Consider the following 20734-nt stretch of genomic DNA (forward strand, 5'->3'; position numbering starts at 1 on the left):
CACCAGTGTCATCATGTAAAACATCAGTGTCATCAAGTAAAACATCAGTGTCATCATCATGTAAATCACCAGTGTCATCATGTCAAACATCAGTCATGTCACACATCAGTGTCATCATGTTAAACACTGATGTAAAGGTACCACAGATCAGTGTAATAATGTAAAAGATCAACATGGTGACATTTATCTATCATACCAAGAATCAACAATATCTGACAAGCTGATGAAACTGAAAATCAAAATGATGACAGCATTGACATGATGATTACAAAGACCAATACAATAAAATCAAAGATTAATATAACTACATCAAAGATCAAGATATTTCAATAAAACATCAATCAGATGAGTTTAAAATCAACACAACATCATCGAACAATATGATGAAGTTGAAGATCAATAAAAATGACACCAAAGATCAACACAATCACATCAAAATTCTTTCTCTCTCTCTCTCTCTCTCTTTTGTTTTAAGCTGCTCACACAAACTTGACCTTTTCTGGCATGGTCTATGCACTGAAGGAACTCCAATCAAATCGGTCCAAATCACTGTGACATACACTTCCAGTCTTGCTGCAGTGCCACAAAGTTTGCTAACAATGAAAAGTTTTAAACGAATAAGGAAACAGTCACACTTGACACGACCTGTGGCCACAGTGAAGAAAAAAAAACGTGTTCTGCCCAGTGATGACCTACCTGTAATAGTCCTGCAGTAGTGTGCTGTTCTTCTGGAGGCGGCTGATGAACTGGTTCCAGTCTGCTGGGAACAGAGACTTCATCCCATAGGCAGCCTGCAACCAGAACATTGTGTCATTGACTGCTACCTTGTCTACAGTGAACAGACTTCATCCCACAGACAGCCTGCAACCAGAACATTGTGTCATTGACTGCTACCTTGTCTACAGTGAACAGACTTCATCCCATAGGCAGCCTGCAACCAGAACATTGTGTCATTGACTGCTACCTTGTCTACAGTGAACAGACTTCATCCCATAGGCAGCCTGCAACCAGAACATTGCGTCATTGACTGCTACCTTGTCTACAGTGAACAGACTTCATCCCATAGGCAGCCTGCAACCAGAACATTGTGTCATTGACTGCTACCTTGTCTACAGTGAACAGACTTCATCCCATAGGCAGCCTGCAACCAGAACATTGTGCCATTGACTGCTACCTTGTCTACAGTGAACAGACTTCATCCCACAGACAGCCTGCAACCAGAACATTGTGTCATTGACTGCTACCTTGTCTACAGTGAACAGACTTCATCCCATAGGCAGCCTGCAACCAGAACATTGTGTCATTGACTGCTACCTTGTCTACAGTGAACAGACTTCATCCCATAGGCAGCCTGCAACCAGAACATTGTGTCATTGACTGCTACCTTGTCTACAGTGAACAGACTTCATCCCATAGGCAGCCTGCAACCAGAACATTGTGTCATTGACTGCTACCTTGTCTACAGTGAACAGACTTCATCCCACAGACAGCACACTGTGTGACTGTTACCTTGCCCACAGTAGACCTCAACATGAAGACGCTGCCAATACAATGCCCATGAGGATTTGGGTTTGAATCCATCCCTTTCCACCAAGTCTGGAAAATCAGACTGAGCGTGTCGTCATTCAGATGACAGGATAAACCAACATCCAATATACAACATGCATTTGGTGTACTGAAAAAGAACTTTTTTCTAAAACTATGTTTAAATAAAGACACTGTGACCCACACTCCGACTGAAGTCTGATTTCGGTCCTGTACAAACTACTATCATACTTCAGTCCTGTACAAACTACTATCATGCTTCAGTCCTGTACTGGTTCTGTACAAACTACTATCATGCTTCAGTCCTGTGCAAACTACTATCATGCTTCAGTCCTGTACAAACTACTATCATGCTTCAGTCCTGTACAAACTACTATCATACTTCAGTCCTGTACAAACTACTATCATACTTCAGTCCTGTACAAACTACTATCATGCTTCAGTCCTGTACAAACTACTATCATGCTTCAGTCCTGTACAAACTACTATCATACTTCAGTCCTGTGCAAACTACTATCATACTTCAGTCCTGTGCAAACTACTATCATGCTTCAGTCCTGTACAAACTACTATCATACTCAAACTACTATCATACTTCAGTCCTGTGCAAACTACTATCATACTTCAGTCCTGTACAAACTACTATCATACTTCAGTCCTGTACAAACTACTATCATACTTCAGTCCTGTGCAAACTACTATCATACTTCTGTGCAAACTACTATCATACTTCAGTCCTGTACAAACTACTATCATACTTCAGTCCTGTGCAAACTACTATCATACTTCAGTCCTGTGCAAACTACTATCATACTTCAGTCCTGTACAAACTACTATCATACTTCAGTCCTCTGCAAACTACTATCATACTTCAGTCCTGTGCAAACTACTATCATACTTCAGTCCTGTACAAACTACTATCATACTTCAGTCCTGTGCAAACTACTATCATACTTCAGTCCTGTGCAAACTACTATCATGCTTCAGTCCTGTGCAAACTACTATCATACTTCAGTCCTCATACTTCAGTCCTGTGCAAACTACTATCATACTTCAGTCCTGTGCAAACTACTATCATACTTCAGTCCTGTACAAACTACTATCATGCTTCAGTCCTGTACAAACTACTATTATACTTCAGTCCTCATACTTCAGTCCTGTGCAAACTACTATCATACTTCAGTCCTGTACAAACTACTATCATACTTCAGTCCTGTTCAAACTACTATCATACTTCATACTTCAGTCCTGTACAAACTACTATCATACTTCAGTCCTCATACTTCAGTCCTGTACAAACTACTATCATACTTCAGTCCTCATACTTCAGTCCTGTACAAACTACTATCATGCTTCAGTCCTCATACTTCAGTCCTGTACAAACTACTATCATACTTCAGTCCTGTACAAACTACTATCATGCTTCAGTCCTGTACAAACTACCATCATGCTTCAGTCCTGTGCAAACTATTATTATGCTTCAGTCCTGTACAAACTACTATCATACTTCAGTCCTCATACTTCAGTCCTGTACAAACTACTATCATGCTTCAGTCCTCATACTTCAGTCCTGTACAAACTACTATCATACTTCAGTCCTGTACAAACTACTATCATGCTTCAGTCCTGTACAAACTACTATCATGCTTCAGTCCTCATACTTCAGTCCTGTACAAACTACTATCATGCTTCAGTCCTGTACAAACTACTATCATACTTCAGTCCTGTACAAACTACTATCATACTTCAGTCCTCATACTTCAGTCCTGTACAAACTACTATCATACTTCAGTCCTCATACTTCAGTCCTGTACAAACTACTATCATGCTTCAGTCCTCATACTTCAGTCCTGTACAAACTACTATCATACTTCAGTCCTGTACAAACTACTATCATACTTCAGTCCTGTACAAACTACTATCATACTTCAGTCCTCATACTTCAGTCCTGTACAAACTACTATCATGCTTCAGTCCTGTGCAAACTACTATCATGCTTCAGTCCTGTGCAAACTACTATTATGCTTCAGTCCTGTACAAACTACTATCATACTTCAGTCCTCATACTTCAGTCCTGTACAAACTACTATCATGCTTCAGTCCTCATACTTCAGTCCTGTACAAACTACTATCATACTTCAGTCCTGTACAAACTACTATCATACTTCAGTCCTGTACAAACTACTATCATACTTCAGTCCTGTTCAAACTACTATCATACTTCATACTTCAGTCCTGTACAAACTACTATCATACTTCAGTCCTCATACTTCAGTCCTGTACAAACTACTATCATACTTCAGTCCTCATACTTCAGTCCTGTACAAACTACTATCATGCTTCAGTCCTCATACTTCAGTCCTGTACAAACTACTATCATACTTCAGTCCTGTACAAACTACTATCATGCTTCAGTCCTGTACAAACTACCATCATGCTTCAGTCCTGTGCAAACTACATTATGCTTCAGTCCTGTACAAACTAATATCATACTTCAAGTCCTCATACTACATCCTGTACAAACTATATCATGCTTCAGTCTCAATATCAGTCCTGTACAAATACTATCAACATCATCTGAACAACTATATCAATGATTCATAGCCGTACAAACAATCAAAATCTTCATCTTCGTCTCTCTTACTTTGTTGTATAAACTCTACAAAATTGACCTTCAGGCTGTCTATGCACAAGAACTCCAATCAATCGTCCAATCCTGTACATACACTTCCATCTTGCTGCAGTCCGTACAAATTCTAACACATGAAAGTCTTAAACGAATAAGAACTAGTCACATTTGACACATTGACAGTAAAAAAAACGTGTCAGTCCTCAGTATACTCTACCTGTAATATACGTATCTACTTCAGCCTCATAACTTCAGTCTGCAAACAAACTTCATCCCATAGCAGTCCTGAACCAAACATATTCATGACTCTACCTGTCTACAGGAACAACTATCATCCTAGCAGCCTGCAACCAATACTATATCTTCATTGACTGCTACTTCGTCCTTACAAACACTATCATCCTTAGCACCTGGCAACTAGAACATGTTCATTGAACTGACTACTTGTCTACAGTACAGAACTACTATCATACGTCAGTCCTGCATACAATCAGTCATGTGACAGCTACTTTCTAATACATGCTTCATCCCAAACTCAGTCCTGACCAAACTATATGTCTTTACTCTCCTGTCTACATAACAACTTCATCTCATAGGCAGCCTGCAACAAACTATTGTGTCATTGTGCAACCTTGTCTACATGAACAGACTTCAGTCCCTAGTGCACAAACATTGCCATGACTCTCCCTTCATCATGTGAAACTTACCCACAGACAGCACGTTACTTTTCCTTGCCAATAACTAACATGAACTGCTGCATACATGCCCTGAGATTGTGAATCTCTATTCCACCAGTCCTGGAAAATCGACTGAGCGATGTACGTCATTCAGTGCAGATAACCCACATCCATACTTAAACGCATTGTTACAAAATAAACTTCAGTTTTACAAAACTATTTAATAAGTCCTGTGCAAACCACTATCATACTTCGTCCTGTCAAACTACTATCATCTTCAGTCCTGTACAAACTACTATCATACTTCAGTCCTGTGCAAACTACTATCATGCTTCAGTCCTGTGCAAACTACTATCATACTTCAGTCCTCTGCAAACTACTATCATACTTCAGTCCTGTGCAAACTACTATCATACTTCAGTCCTGTACAAACTACTATCATACTTCAGTCCTGTGCAAACTACTATCATACTTCAGTCCTGTACAAACTACTATCATACTTCAGTCCTGTACAAACTACTATCATGCTTCAGTCCTGTGCAAACTACTATCATACTTCAGTCCTCATACTTCAGTCCTGTGCAAACTACTATCATACTTCAGTCCTGTGCAAACTACTATCATACTTCAGTCCTGTACAAACTACTATCATGCTTCAGTCCTGTACAAACTACTATTATACTTCAGTCCTCATACTTCAGTCCTGTGCAAACTACTATCATACTTCAGTCCTGTACAAACTACTATCATACTTCAGTCCTGTTCAAACTACTATCATACTTCATACTTCAGTCCTGTACAAACTACTATCATACTTCAGTCCTCATACTTCAGTCCTGTACAAACTACTATCATACTTCAGTCCTCATACTTCAGTCCTGTACAAACTACTATCATGCTTCAGTCCTCATACTTCAGTCCTGTACAAACTACTATCATACTTCAGTCCTGTACAAACTACTATCATGCTTCAGTCCTGTACAAACTACCATCATGCTTCAGTCCTGTGCAAACTACTATTATGCTTCAGTCCTGTACAAACTACTATCATACTTCAGTCCTCATACTTCAGTCCTGTACAAACTACTATCATGCTTCAGTCCTCATACTTCAGTCCTGTACAAACTACTATCATACTTCAGTCCTGTACAAACTACTATCATGCTTCAGTCCTGTACAAACTACTATCATGCTTCAGTCCTCATACTTCAGTCCTGTACAAACTACTATCATGCTTCAGTCCTGTACAAACTACTATCATACTTCAGTCCTGTACAAACTACTATCATACTTCAGTCCTCATACTTCAGTCCTGTACAAACTACTATCATACTTCAGTCCTCATACTTCAGTCCTGTACAAACTACTATCATGCTTCAGTCCTCATACTTCAGTCCTGTACAAACTACTATCATACTTCAGTCCTGTACAAACTACTATCATACTTCAGTCCTGTACAAACTACTATCATACTTCAGTCCTCATACTTCAGTCCTGTACAAACTACTATCATGCTTCAGTCCTGTGCAAACTACTATCATGCTTCAGTCCTGTGCAAACTACTATTATGCTTCAGTCCTGTACAAACTACTATCATACTTCAGTCCTCATACTTCAGTCCTGTACAAACTACTATCATGCTTCAGTCCTCATACTTCAGTCCTGTACAAACTACTATCATACTTCAGTCCTGTACAAACTACTATCATACTTCAGTCCTGTACAAACTACTATCATACTTCAGTCCTGTTCAAACTACTATCATACTTCATACTTCAGTCCTGTACAAACTACTATCATACTTCAGTCCTCATACTTCAGTCCTGTACAAACTACTATCATACTTCAGTCCTCATACTTCAGTCCTGTACAAACTACTATCATGCTTCAGTCCTCATACTACAGTCCTGTACAAACTACTATCATACTTCAGTCCTGTACAAACTACTATCATGCTTCAGTCCTGTACAAACTACCATCATGCTTCAGTCCTGTGCAAACTACTATTATGCTTCAGTCCTGTACAAACTACTATCATACTTCAGTCCTCATACTTCAGTCCTGTACAAACTACTATCATGCTTCAGTCCTCATACTTCAGTCCTGTACAAACTACTATCATACTTCAGTCCTGTACAAACTACTATCATGCTTCAGTCCTGTACAAACTACTATCATGCTTCAGTCCTCATACTTCAGTCCTGTACAAACTACTATCATGCTTCAGTCCTGTACAAACTACTATCATACTTCAGTCCTGTACAAACTACTATCATACTTCAGTCCTCATACTTCAGTCCTGTACAAACTACTATCATACTTCAGTCCTCATACTTCAGTCCTGTACAAACTACTATCATACTTCAGTCCTCATACTTCAGTCCTGTACAAACTACTATCATGCTTCAGTCCTCATACTTCAGTCCTGTACAAACTACTATCATACTTCAGTCCTGTACAAACTACTATCATACTTCAGTCCTCATACTTCAGTCCTGTACAAACTACTATCATGCTTCAGTCCTGTGCAAACTACTATCATGCTTCAGTCCTGTGCAAACTACTATTATGCTTCAGTCCTGTACAAACTACTATCATACTTCAGTCCTCATACTTCAGTCCTGTACAAACTACTATCATGCTTCAGTCCTCATACTTCAGTCCTGTACAAACTACTATCATACTTCAGTCCTGTACAAACTACTATCATGCTTCAGTCCTGTGCAAACTACTATCATGCTTCAGTCCTGTACAAACTACTATCATACTTCAGTCCTGTACAAACTACTATTATGCTTCAGTCCTCATACTTCAGTCCTGTACAAACTACTATCATACTTCAGTCCTCATACTTCAGTCCTGTACAAACTACTATCATACTTCAGTCCTGTACAAACTACTATCATGCTTCAGTCCTGTGCAAACTACTATCATGCTTCAGTCCTGTACAAACTACTATCATACTTCAGTCCTGTACAAACTACTATTATGCTTCAGTCCTGTACAAACTACTATCATACGTCAGTCCTGTACAAACTACTATCATACTTCAGTCCTGTACTGGTTCTGTACAAACTACTATTATACTCAGGCGGAGAAATCCAAAGTAGCTGGGGCCAGTGGCCTCCCTTACATAATTATCACCTCATACAGACATGCGACATTTTACGTGTATGACCATTTTGTTTATTTAGGCCACCATGGAGGCAGCCATACTGTTTTCGGGGATGTGCATGCTGAGTATTTTCTTGTTTCCATAACCCACACGGGTTACAGGATCTTTAACATGTGTATTTGATCTTCTGCCTGCGCATACACACGAAGGGGGTTCAGGCACTAACAGGTCTGCACATATGTTGACCTGGGAGATTGGAAAAATCTCCACCCTTTACCCACCAGGTGCCATTACTGAGATTCAAACCTGGGACCCGGAGATTGAAAGTCCAATGTTTTACACAGACACAGACACACACACACAGACACACACACACACCTTGGCAGTGTACTCCAGTTGCCAGACCGGAGGCTGACGGCGGGTGTTGGCAGCTGTCAAATTCAGGATGTATGTCTCATGGTCCAACACCTCCTGCAACAACAGTCATCGTCATCGTCGTCATCATCATTATCATCATGATCACCATCATCATCTTTATCACCATCATCAATCATTAAGATTACTGTCATCATCACCATCATCATTATCATTAGTCAATGATTACTGTCATCATCACCATCATCATTATCATCATTATCATCAGTCAATGTGATCACCATCAATCATCATCACCATCATCGTCACTACCATCATTATCAGTCATTGTCATTATCATCATCATCGTTGTCATTGTCGTCATGATTGCCAACATTGTCATCGAGAGTCATGGTCAGCAACCAAACTCCTTTTCAGCAGTCATCCTCATCATTATCATCATCAGCCATCCTCATCATTATCATCACCAGTCATCCTCATCATTATCATCAACAGTCATCCTCATCATTATCATCATCAGCCATCCTCATCATTATCATCACCAGTCATCCTCATCATTATCATCAACAGTCATCCTCATCATTATCATCAACAGTCATCCTCATCATGGTCAGTCACCAAACGCTCCTGAGAATTCCATCAGACAAGAAGAAAGACACTTCTGCACACACACACATACACACACCCACACATAAGGGATATTGTGGTAAAACAAATACACTTACAGACACTAAATGTGTGTGTGTGTGTGTGTGTGTGTGTGTGTCTGCATCTATATATCTATCTATATCTACACACACACACACACACATATATATATATATATATGTGTGTGTGTGTGTGTGTGTGTGCGTATAAAACAAAGAAATACAAAACAACCACCTCTCCTCCTCTTGTTCATGGGCAGCGACTCCTCTTTTGACTCACACACATAAATGGGGCTGTTACATCTATGTCTGTTTTTACCCCACCCCACCCACCTACACAGTCATACTCAGTTTTCAGACGGGTGGGAGGGTGTATGCCGGGTATGTACTTGTTTCCATGACCAACCAATCACTGACATGGATCACAGGATCTTTTACGTGCGTGCTTGATCTTCTGCAGGCTTATACACATAAAGAGGTTCGGGCACCAGCAGGTCTGCCCATCTGTTGGACCTGGGAGATAGGAAAAATCTCCGCCCTTTACCCACGAGGTACTGTGACCAGGACACGAACCCGAGACCCTCAGACTGAAAGTTCAATGCTTTAACCACTTGGCTGCTGTGCCTGTCATAATCAATAAATAAATAAAAGCGTGCCTCTGTACTGTGAGCAGTCTGCATATCAGTATCAGTGTATCTCAAGGAGGCGTCACTGCATTCGGACAAATCCATATAAGCTACACCACATCTGCAAAGACAAAAAGAAACACAATACAATACAAAACAGGACAATACAATTCAATATACAATACAGTACACTACAGTACAATACAACAACACACCACACAACACAGTTCAATCATGGACATGAGGAATCATCCACACAAGCAAGGTAAAAACGAGTGCGGCACTGACCCAGGAGCTGGTGGTGTAGTTGCCGTCGATGGTGAAGATCCTGTAGCCCATGTTGAGGTTGGAGTAGGGGGTTACGCTGGGACTGATGTACGCCACGCTGGTCGGCCGCGTCAGGGTGGCCGTGTCGTAAAACACCTCCAGGTGGTCAAAGTGGGTGTGGCCAAAGAACTGACCGCTGATGGTGCTCTCGTACCTGCCCGCAGTGAACAGTGCTTCCTTCAGTTTGGCTCAAACAATAGGTGCCTTCAGTTTGGCTCAAACAATAGGTGCCTTCAGTTTGGCTCAAACAATAGCTGCCTTCAGTCTGGCTCAAACAATAGGTGCCTTCAGTTTGGCTCAAACAATAGGTGCCTTCAGTTTGGCTCAAACAATAGGTGCCTTCAGTCTGGCTCAAACAATAGGTGCCTTCAGTCTGGCTCAAACGTCAGCTGCCTTCAGTTTGTATTTGTATTACTCTTTTTGTCACAACAGATTTCTCAGTATGAAATTCAGGCTGCTCTCCCAAGGGAGAGCGTGTCGCTACACTGAGAGCGCCACCCATTATTTTGTATTTTTTTCTGCTTGCAATTATATTTGTTTTCCTATCAAAGTGGATATTTCTTCAAAATTTTGACAGGGACAACCATTTTGTTGCCGGGGGTTCTTTTACATGTGCTAAATGCATGCTGCACATGGGACCTCGATTTATCATCTCATCCGAATTACTAGCGTCCAGACCACCACTCAAGGTCTAGTGGAGGGGGAGAAAATACTGGTGAATGTCGGTGTGATTCGAATCAGTGCGCTCATATTCTCTCGCTTCCTAAGCAGATGCGTTACCTCTTGGCCAACACACCACATGGCTGAAACGTTAGCTGCTTTCAGCTTGACATGAGAGGTGAGTGTGTGTGAGAGTATGTGTGAGCGCATGTGTATCTATGTGAAAGTTTGTACGTGTGTGTGTGTTTGCATGATGTGTGTGTGTGTGTGTGTGTGTGTGTGTGTGTGTGTGTGCATATCAATGTGAATACTCACCTGTCAATGATGTTGTAATAATTGTGGCTCCACACCTTCAAGCAGTCATCAATGCCGGGGGGAATGTGGCCGATGATGTGTACCTGTGTCATCAACATCAACATCAATGTCAGACTGTGGCCAATGATGTGTACCTGTGTCATCAACATCAACATCAATGTCACACTGTGGCCGATGATGTGTACCTGTGTCATCAACATCAATGTCAGACTGTGGCCAATGATGTGTACCTGTGTCATCAACATCAACATCAATGTCAGACTGTGGCTGATGATGTGTACCTGTGTCATCAACATCAATGTCAGACTGGCCGATGATGTGTACCTGTGTCATCAACATCAATGTCAGACTGTGGCCGATGATGTGTACCTGTGTCATCAACATCAACATCAATGTCAGACTGGCCGATGATGTGTACCTGTGTCATCAACATCAACATCAATGTCAGACTGTGGCCGATGATGTATACCTGTGTCATCACAGAAGTACTGAGGGATAAAGACAGAGGAAGAGAGGGACTGAGGGATAAAGACAGAGGAAGAGAGGGATGAGGGATAAAGACAGGAAGAGAAGGACTGAGGGATAAAGACAGGAAGAGAAGGACTGAGGGATAAAGACAGGAAGAGAGGGACTGAGGGATAAAGACAGGAAGAGAAGGACTGAGGGATAAAGACAGAGGAAGAGAAGGACTGAGGGATAAAGACAGGAAGAGAGGGACTGAGGGATAAAGACAGAGGAAGAGAAGGACTGAGGGATAAAGACAGGAAGAGAAGGACTGAGGGATAAAGACAGGAAGAGAGGGACTGAGGGATAAAGACAGGAAGAGAGGGACTGAGGGATAAAGACAGAGGAAGAGAAGGACTGAGAGATAAAGACAGAGGAAGAGAGGGACTGAGGGATAAAGACAGAGGAAGAGAGGGACTGAGGGATAAAGACAGAGGAAGAGAGGACTGAGGGATAAAGACAGAGAAGAGAGGACTGAGGGATAAAGACAGAGGAAGAGAGGGACTGAGGGATAAAGACAGGAAGAGAGGGACTGAGGGATAAAGACAGAGGAAGAGAGGGACTGAGGGATAAAGACAGAGGAAGAGAGGGACTGAGGGATAAAGACAGAGGAAGAGAAGGACTGAGGGATAAAGACAGGAAGAGAAGGACTGAGGGATAAAGACAGGAAGAGAGGGACTGAGGGATAAAGACAGAGGAAGAGAGGGACTGAGGGATAAAGACAGGAAGAGAGGGACTGAGGGATAAAGACAGAGGAAGAGAGGGACTGAGGGATAAAGACAGAGGAAGAGAGGGACTGAGGGATAAAGACAGGAAGAGAAGGACTGAGGGATAAAGACAGGAAGAGAAGGACTGAGGGATAAAGACAGAGGAAGAGAGGGACTGAGGGATAAAGACAGGAAGAGAAGGACTGAGGGATAAAGACAGAGGAAGAGAGGGACTGAGGGATAAAGACAGGAAGAGAGGGACTGAGGGATAAAGACAGGAAGAGAAGGACTGAGGGATAAAGACAGGAAGAGAAGGACTGAGGGATAAAGACAGAGGAAGAGAGGGACTGAGGGATAAAGAAGAGAGGGACTGAGGGATAAAGACAGGAAGAGAGGGACTGAGGGATAAAGACAGAGGAAGAGAGGGACTGAGGGATAAAGACAGGAAGAGAAGAACTGAGGGAAGCAGGAACAGGAAGTTACCTTCTCCTTGTTGTCCTCTGCTGTCTGCAGCGTGTCGATCAGCCAGGACAGCTGGCCATCAGGGTCTGTCGTGTTCAGGTACAGCCACCTGCAATCAGTGTCATCGTCATCATTGTCATCGTCATCACCTTGTGTGTCTGTCAGGGTCTGTCGTGTTCAGGTACAGCCACCTGCAATCAGTGTCATTGTCATCGTCATCATCATCATCATCATGATGTGCCAACAAACATCACTCACCAGTTCATGATATGACAACAGACATCAACACTCACCAGTTCACATTGTTACAACAGACATCAACACTCACCAGTTCATGTTGTTACAACAGACATCAACACTCACCAGTTCACGTTGTTACAACAGACATCAACACTCACCAGTTCATGTTGTTACAACAGACATCAACACTCACCAGTTCACACTGTTACAACAGACATCAACACTCACCAGTTCATGTTGTTACAAGCATTGGTGTTGATGGAGATCAAACGGAATCCAGGAAATGGGCTGACTGTGTAGTAGCCTCCCCTGAAAAACACCTCTTCAGTGTCAGAGAAACAATGTGCCCCCATGCATCAACACAGGGAGTGCAAGGGGTCGGGAGAGGTGGTATCCACTTTCACACTGCTGTAGTTCTCTGTAATCAGGACATAATGACCTGTAATCAGGACATAAACAGACCTCTGTAATCAGGACATAAACAGACCTCTGTAATCAGGACATAAACAGACCTCTGTAATCAGGACATAAACAGACCTCTGTAATCAGGACATAAATAGACCTCTGTAATGAGGACATAAACAGACCTCTGTAATCAGGACATAAATAGACCTGTAATCAGGACATAAACAGACCTGTAATCAGGACATAAACAGACCTGTAATCAGGACATAAATAGACCTCTGTAATCAGGACATAAATAGACCTGTAATCAGGACATAAACAGACCTGTAATCAGGACATAAACAGACCTGTAATCAGGACATAAATAGACCTCTGTAATCAGGACATAAATAGACCTCTGTAATCAGGACATAAACAGACCTGTAATCAGGACATAAATAGACCTGTAATCAGGACATAAATAGACCTCTGTAATCAGGACATAGACCTCTGTAATTAGGACATAAACAGACCTGTAATCAGGACATAAATAGACCTGTAATCAGGACATAAACAGACCTGTAATCAGGACATAAACAGACCTGTAATCAGGACATAAACAGACCTCTGTAATCAGGACACCTCTGTTATCAGGACATAAATATTCCTGTGTAAAAAAGACAAAAATATACCTTTATAGACTATAACTAGGCCACAAATACACCTGTCACCAGAACATATAGATATGTAACTGTATAAAGACCTCTCTACCTGGACATAAATGTACCTCTCTACCAGGACACAAATATACCTCTCTACATGGACACAAATATACCTCTCTACCAGGACACAAATATACCTCTCTACATGGACACAAATATACCTCTCTACCAGGACATAAATATACCTCTCTACCAGGACACAAATATACCTCTCTACATGGACACAAATATACCTCTCTACATGGACACAAATATACCTCTCTACCAGGACACAAATATACCTCTCTACATGGACACAAATATACCTCTCTACCAGGACACAAATATACCTCTCTACCTGGACACACACATACCTCTCTACCAGGACACAAATATACCTCTCTACATGGACACAAATATACCTCTCTACCTGGACACAAATATACCTCTCTACCAGGACACAAATATACCTCTCTACCTGGACACAAATATACCTCTCTACCTGGACACAAATATACCTCTCTACATGGACACAAATATACCTCTCTACCAGGACACAAATATACCTCTCTACATGGACACAAATATACCTCTCTACATGGACACAAATATACCTCTCTACCAGGACACAAATATACCTCTCTACATGGACACAAATATACCTCTCTACCAGGACACAAATATACCTCTCTACATGGACATAAATATACCTCTCTACCAGGACACAAATATACCTCTCTACCAGGACACAAATATACCTCTCTACCAGGACACAAATATACCTCTCTACCAGGACACAAATATACCTCTCTACATGGACATAAATATACCTCTCTACCAGGACATAAATATACCTCTCTACCTGGACACAAATATACCTCTCTATCAGGACACAAATATACCTCTCTACCAGGACACAAATATACCTCTCTACCTGGACACAAATATACCTCTCTACCAGGACACAAATATACCTCTCTACCTGGACACAAATATACCTCTCTACCAGGACACAAATATACCTCTCTACCAGGACACAAATATACCTCTCTACCAGGACACAAATATACCTCTCTACCTGGACACAAATATACCTCTCTACCAGGACACAAATATACCTCTCTACCTGGACACAAATATACCTCTCTACCAGGACACAAATATACCTCTCTACATGGACATAAATATACCTCTCTACCAGGACACAAATATACCTCTCTACCAGGACACAAATATACCTCTCTACCTGGACACAAATATACCTCTCTACCAGGACACAAACAGACCTCTCTACCTGGACATAAATATACCTCTCTACATGGACATAAATATACCTCTCTACCTGGACACAAATATACCTCTCTACATGGACACAAATATACCTCTCTACCAGGACACAAATATACCTCTCTACCAGGACACAAATATACCTCTCTACATGGACACAAATATACCTCTCTACCAGGACACAAATATACCTCTCTACCTGGACATAAATATACCTCTCTACCAGGACACAAATATACCTCTCTACATGGACATAAATATACCTCTCTACCAGGACACAAATATACCTCTCTACATGGACACAAATATACCTCTCTACATGGACATAAATATACCTCTCTACCAGGACACAAATATACCTCTCTACCAGGACACAAATATACCTCTCTACATGGACATAAATATACCTCTCTACCAGGACACAAATATACCTCTCTACCAGGACACAAATATACCTCTCTACCAGGACATAAATATACCTCTCTACCAGGACACAAATATACCTCTCTACCAGGACATAAATATACCTCTCTACATGGACACAAATATACCTCTCTACCAGGACATAAATATACCTCTCTACCTGGACACAAACAGACCTCTCTACATGGACATAAATATACCTCTCTACCAGGACATAAATATACCTCTCTACCAGGACACAAATATACCTCTCTACATGGACATAAATATACCTCTCTACCAGGACATAAATATACCTCTCTACCAGGACATAAATATACCTCTCTACATGGACATAAATATACCTCTCTACCAGGACACAAATATACCTCTCTACCAGGACATAAATATACCTCTCTACCAGGACACAAATATACCTCTCTACATGGACACAAATATATCTCTCTACATGGACACAAATATATCTCTCTACCAGGACACAAATATACCTCTCTACCAGGACACAAATATACCTCTCTACCAGGACACAAATATACCTCTCTACCAGGACACAAACAGACCTCTCTACATGGACATAAATATACCTCTCTACCAGGACACAAATATACCTCTCTACCAGGACACAAATATACCTCTCTACCAGGACACAAATATACCTCTCTACATGGACACAAATATACCTCTCTACCTGGACACAAATATACCTCTCTACCAGGACACAAATATACCTCTCTACATGGACATAAATATACCTCTCTACCTGGACACAAATATACCTCTCTACCAGGACACAAATATACCTCTCTACCTGGACACAAATATACCTCTCTACCAGGACACAAATATACCTCTCTACCTGGACACAAATATACCTCTCTACCTGGACACAAATATACCTCTCTACATGGACATAAATATACCTCTCTACCAGGACACAAATATACCTCTCTACCAGGACACAAATATACCTCTCTACCTGGACACAAATATACCTCTCTACCAGGACACAAACAGACCTCTCTACCTGGACATAAATATACCTCTCTACATGGACATAAATATACCTCTCTACCTGGACACAAATATACCTCTCTACATGGACACAAATATACCTCTCTACCAGGACACAAATATACCTCTCTACCAGGACACAAATATACCTCTCTACATGGACACAAATATACCTCTCTACCAGGACACAAATATACCTCTCTACCTGGACATAAATATACCTCTCTATCAGGACACAAATATACCTCTCTACATGGACATAAATATACCTCTCTACCAGGACACAAATATACCTCTCTACATGGACACAAATATACCTCTCTACATGGACATAAATATACCTCTCTACCAGGACACAAATATACCTCTCTACCAGGACATAAATATACCTCTCTACCAGGACACAAATATACCTCTCTACCAGGACATAAATATACCTCTCTACATGGACACAAATATACCTCTCTACCAGGACATAAATATACCTCTCTACCTGGACACAAACAGACCTCTCTACATGGACATAAATATACCTCTCTACCAGGACATAAATATACCTCTCTACCAGGACACAAATATACCTCTCTACATGGACATAAATATACCTCTCTACCAGGACATAAATATACCTCTCTACATGGACATAAATATACCTCTCTACCAGGACATAAATATACCTCTCTACATGGACATAAATATACCTCTCTACCAGGACACAAATATACCTCTCTACCAGGACATAAATATACCTCTCTACCAGGACACAAATATACCTCTACATGGACACAAATATACCTCTCTACATGGACATAAATATACCTCTCTACCAGGACACAAATATACCTCTCTACCAGGACACAAATATACCTCTCTACCAGGACATAAATATACCTCTCTACCAGGACATAAATATACCTCTCTACCAGGACACAAATATACCTCTCTACCAGGACATAAATATACCTCTCTACCAGGACACAAACAGACCTCTCTACATGGACATAAATATACCTCTCTACCTGGACATAAATATACCTCTCTACCAGGACATAAATATACCTCTCTACATGGACACAAATATACCTCTCTACATGGACACAAATATACCTCTCTACCAGGACATAAATATACCTCTCTACCAGGACACAAATATACCTCTCTACATGGACATAAATATACCTCTCTACCTGGACATAAATTTACCTCTCTACCTGGACACAAATATACCTCTCTACCAGGACATAAATATACCTCTCTACCTGGACACAAATATACCTCTCTACCAGGAAACAAATATACAAATATACCTCTCTACATGGACACAAATATACCTCTCTACCTGGATATAAATATACCTCTCTACCTGGACACAAATATACCTCTCTACCTGGATATAAATATACCTCTCCATCAGGACATATTAACACATAAATATACATCCCCAGGCCCCAAGGCCAAATCTGTCAGGCACTGGACCTGTAATCCAGTGATCAGGTACCTCCCTAGAGTGCCCCATGACAGAATGTCAGGCACTGGACCTGTAACCCACTGACCAGGTACCTCCCTAGAGTGCTCCATGGTAGAATGTCAGGCACTGGACCTGTAATCCACTGACCAGGTACCTCCCTAGAGTGCTCCATGGTAGAATGTCAGGCACTGGACCTGTAATCCACTGACCAGGTACCTCCCTAGAGTGCCCCATGGTGGTAGAATGTCAGGCACTGGACCTGTAACCCACTGACCAGGTACCTCCCTAAAGTGCTCCATGACAGAATGTCAGGCACTGGACCTGTAATCCACTGACCAGGTACCTCCCTATAGCCCCCCCCCCATGACAGAATGTCATGCACTGGACCTGTAATCCACTGACCAGGGCCCAGGGCCCCATTATCAGTCAGTGGGTGGTGCTGTGTCCTTGAGAAAGGCACTTTGCTCACATGTTTCTCACTCTACCCAGGCATGAACGGGTACCTGAATCTGGTCGGGGAAGTTTAAAGTGGCACATAGGGAGGACTGGACCTTGTCTCCCTATGCCGACCACCTGACACAGCAGACATGAATTCACTGGCCTGTGGCGGTCTCCCTGTGCCGACCACCTGACACAGCAGACATGAATTCACTGGCCTGTGGCGCTCTCCCTATGCCGACCATCTGACACAGCAGACATGAATTCACTGGCCTGTGGCTGTCTCCCCATGCCGACCACCTGACTGACACAGCAGACATGAATTCACTGGCCTGTGGCGGTCTCCCTATGCCGACCACCTGACACACAGCAGACATGAATTCACTGGCCTGTGGCGGTCTCCCTATGCCGACCACCTGACACAGCAGACATGAATTCACTGGCCTGTGGCTGCCTGCAACAGGCTGTGGGGCCTTCAACTTAACCTGGACATAATACAAAATAATAACGGGACTAGGACAGTAAATGATTAACCAACAACAAGCAGTGGCAACTCCATACACAAGGTACACAACTTCAAGTCATTAACCAACAACAAGCAGTGGCAACTCCATACACAAGGTACACAACTTCAAGTCATTAACCAACAACAAGCACTGGCAACTCCATACACAAGGTGCACAACTTCAAGTCATTAACCAACAACAAGCAGTGGCAACTCCATACATAAGGTGCACAACTTCAAGTCAATGTTGCTTATGCTACCCTTTCAGCTAGCACACAGGAAAATAAAAAGGCACACTGGAACAAAGCCAGATACTTCCTCAAAAAAGGAAGGTCCAGGCTTGACCTCACACCGATCACTTGACATGACAGCTGTGTAGCAGAGCACTCTCCACAGTGCTGAAGGTGACTGACGCAGCACTCACTTTCTCACAGAGCGCAGCGCAGAGGACGGCAGCCATGGTTTCCAGCTGTCTGCCAGAGCGTTGTAGAGCCAGTGGATTGACTGACTTCCCGTGATGTCTTCTGGGGGGAAACTGACGGAGAAAATCACACAGCACGTCAACAGTTCAGTGCTGTACAGGTGACATAACACACTGACAGAACATCACACAACTCGTCAACAGTGCAGTGCTGTACAGGTGACATAACACACTCACAGAAAATCACACAGCACGTCAACAGTGCAGTGCTGTACAGGTGTCACAACACACTGACAGAACATCACACAGCACGTCAACAGTGCAGTGCTGTACAGCTGACATAACAACACACTGACAGAACATCACACAGCACGTCAACAGTGCAGTGCTGTACAGGTGTCACAACACACTGACAGAGAAAATCACACAACACGTCAACACTTCAGTGCTGTACAGCTGACACAACACTAACACACACAATGCCATTCGCTGCATAAACCTGTCATTAAGGTCAGTCACAGACCGCATTCTCCATCGTTGGACAAAAAAAAGGGAAAAGTGTTGCGCCCATCTAAGCTCGAAACATAACCTACATGTATCTTTCAGGCATACCATTCAAACAAAAGGAGTGATGTCGGAAACTAGAAATAAGCCCATTCAAGCAAACAGGCAAATATACATTGAACAAGTCATTTTTCATTGATAGTAAGCAGAAACCCTTTCCTTTTTTACAGACAAATATACATTGAGCAAGTCATTTTTCATTCATAGTAAACAGAAACACTTTTCCTCTTACAAACAAATATACATTGAGCAAGTCATTTTTCATTCACAGTAAACAGAAACCCTTTCCTTTTTTACAGACAGATATACATTGAACAAGTCATTTTTCATTCACAGTAAACAGAAACACTTTTCCTCTTACAGACAGATATACATTGAGCAAGTCATTTTTCATTCATAGTAAACAGAAACTCTTTCCCTTTTTACAAACAAATATACATTGAGCAAGTCATTTTTCATTCATAGTAAACAGAAACCCTTTCCTTTTTTACAGACAGATATACATTGAGCAAGTCATTTTTCATTCACAGTAAACAGAAACCCTTTCCTTTTTTACAGACAGATATACATTGAGCAAGTCATTTTTCATTCACAGTAAACAGAAACCCTTTCCTTTTTTACAGACAGATATACATTGAACAAGTCATTTTTCATTCACAGTAAACAGAAACCCTTTCCCTGTTCACAGACAGATATACATTGA

At 41.7% G+C, this 20734-nt stretch overlaps 1 protein-coding gene across 2 annotated transcripts in view; it reads right to left on the reverse strand.

Annotated features, from left to right (window-relative positions):
- The window catches only part of LOC143291055 (sphingomyelin phosphodiesterase-like), a 37163-nt gene that overhangs the window by 1123 nt on the left and 15306 nt on the right, over positions 1–20734 (reverse strand). For both annotated transcript variants that reach the window (XM_076600641.1, XM_076600640.1), the window contains 7 exons: positions 19471–19581; positions 13058–13138; positions 12611–12698; positions 10917–10999; positions 9903–10095; positions 8345–8437; positions 697–791 (listed from right to left, as the gene is read on the reverse strand). In XM_076600641.1, coding sequence (XP_076456756.1) covers positions 697–791; positions 8345–8437; positions 9903–10095; positions 10917–10999; positions 12611–12698; positions 13058–13138; positions 19471–19581 — 744 coding nt within the window. The remainder of the gene's footprint in view (positions 1–696; positions 792–8344; positions 8438–9902; positions 10096–10916; positions 11000–12610; positions 12699–13057; positions 13139–19470; positions 19582–20734) is intronic.

This window comes from Babylonia areolata, chromosome 16, assembly GCF_041734735.1.
Source record: "Babylonia areolata isolate BAREFJ2019XMU chromosome 16, ASM4173473v1, whole genome shotgun sequence".
Lineage (NCBI taxonomy): Eukaryota > Metazoa > Mollusca > Gastropoda > Neogastropoda > Buccinidae > Babylonia > Babylonia areolata.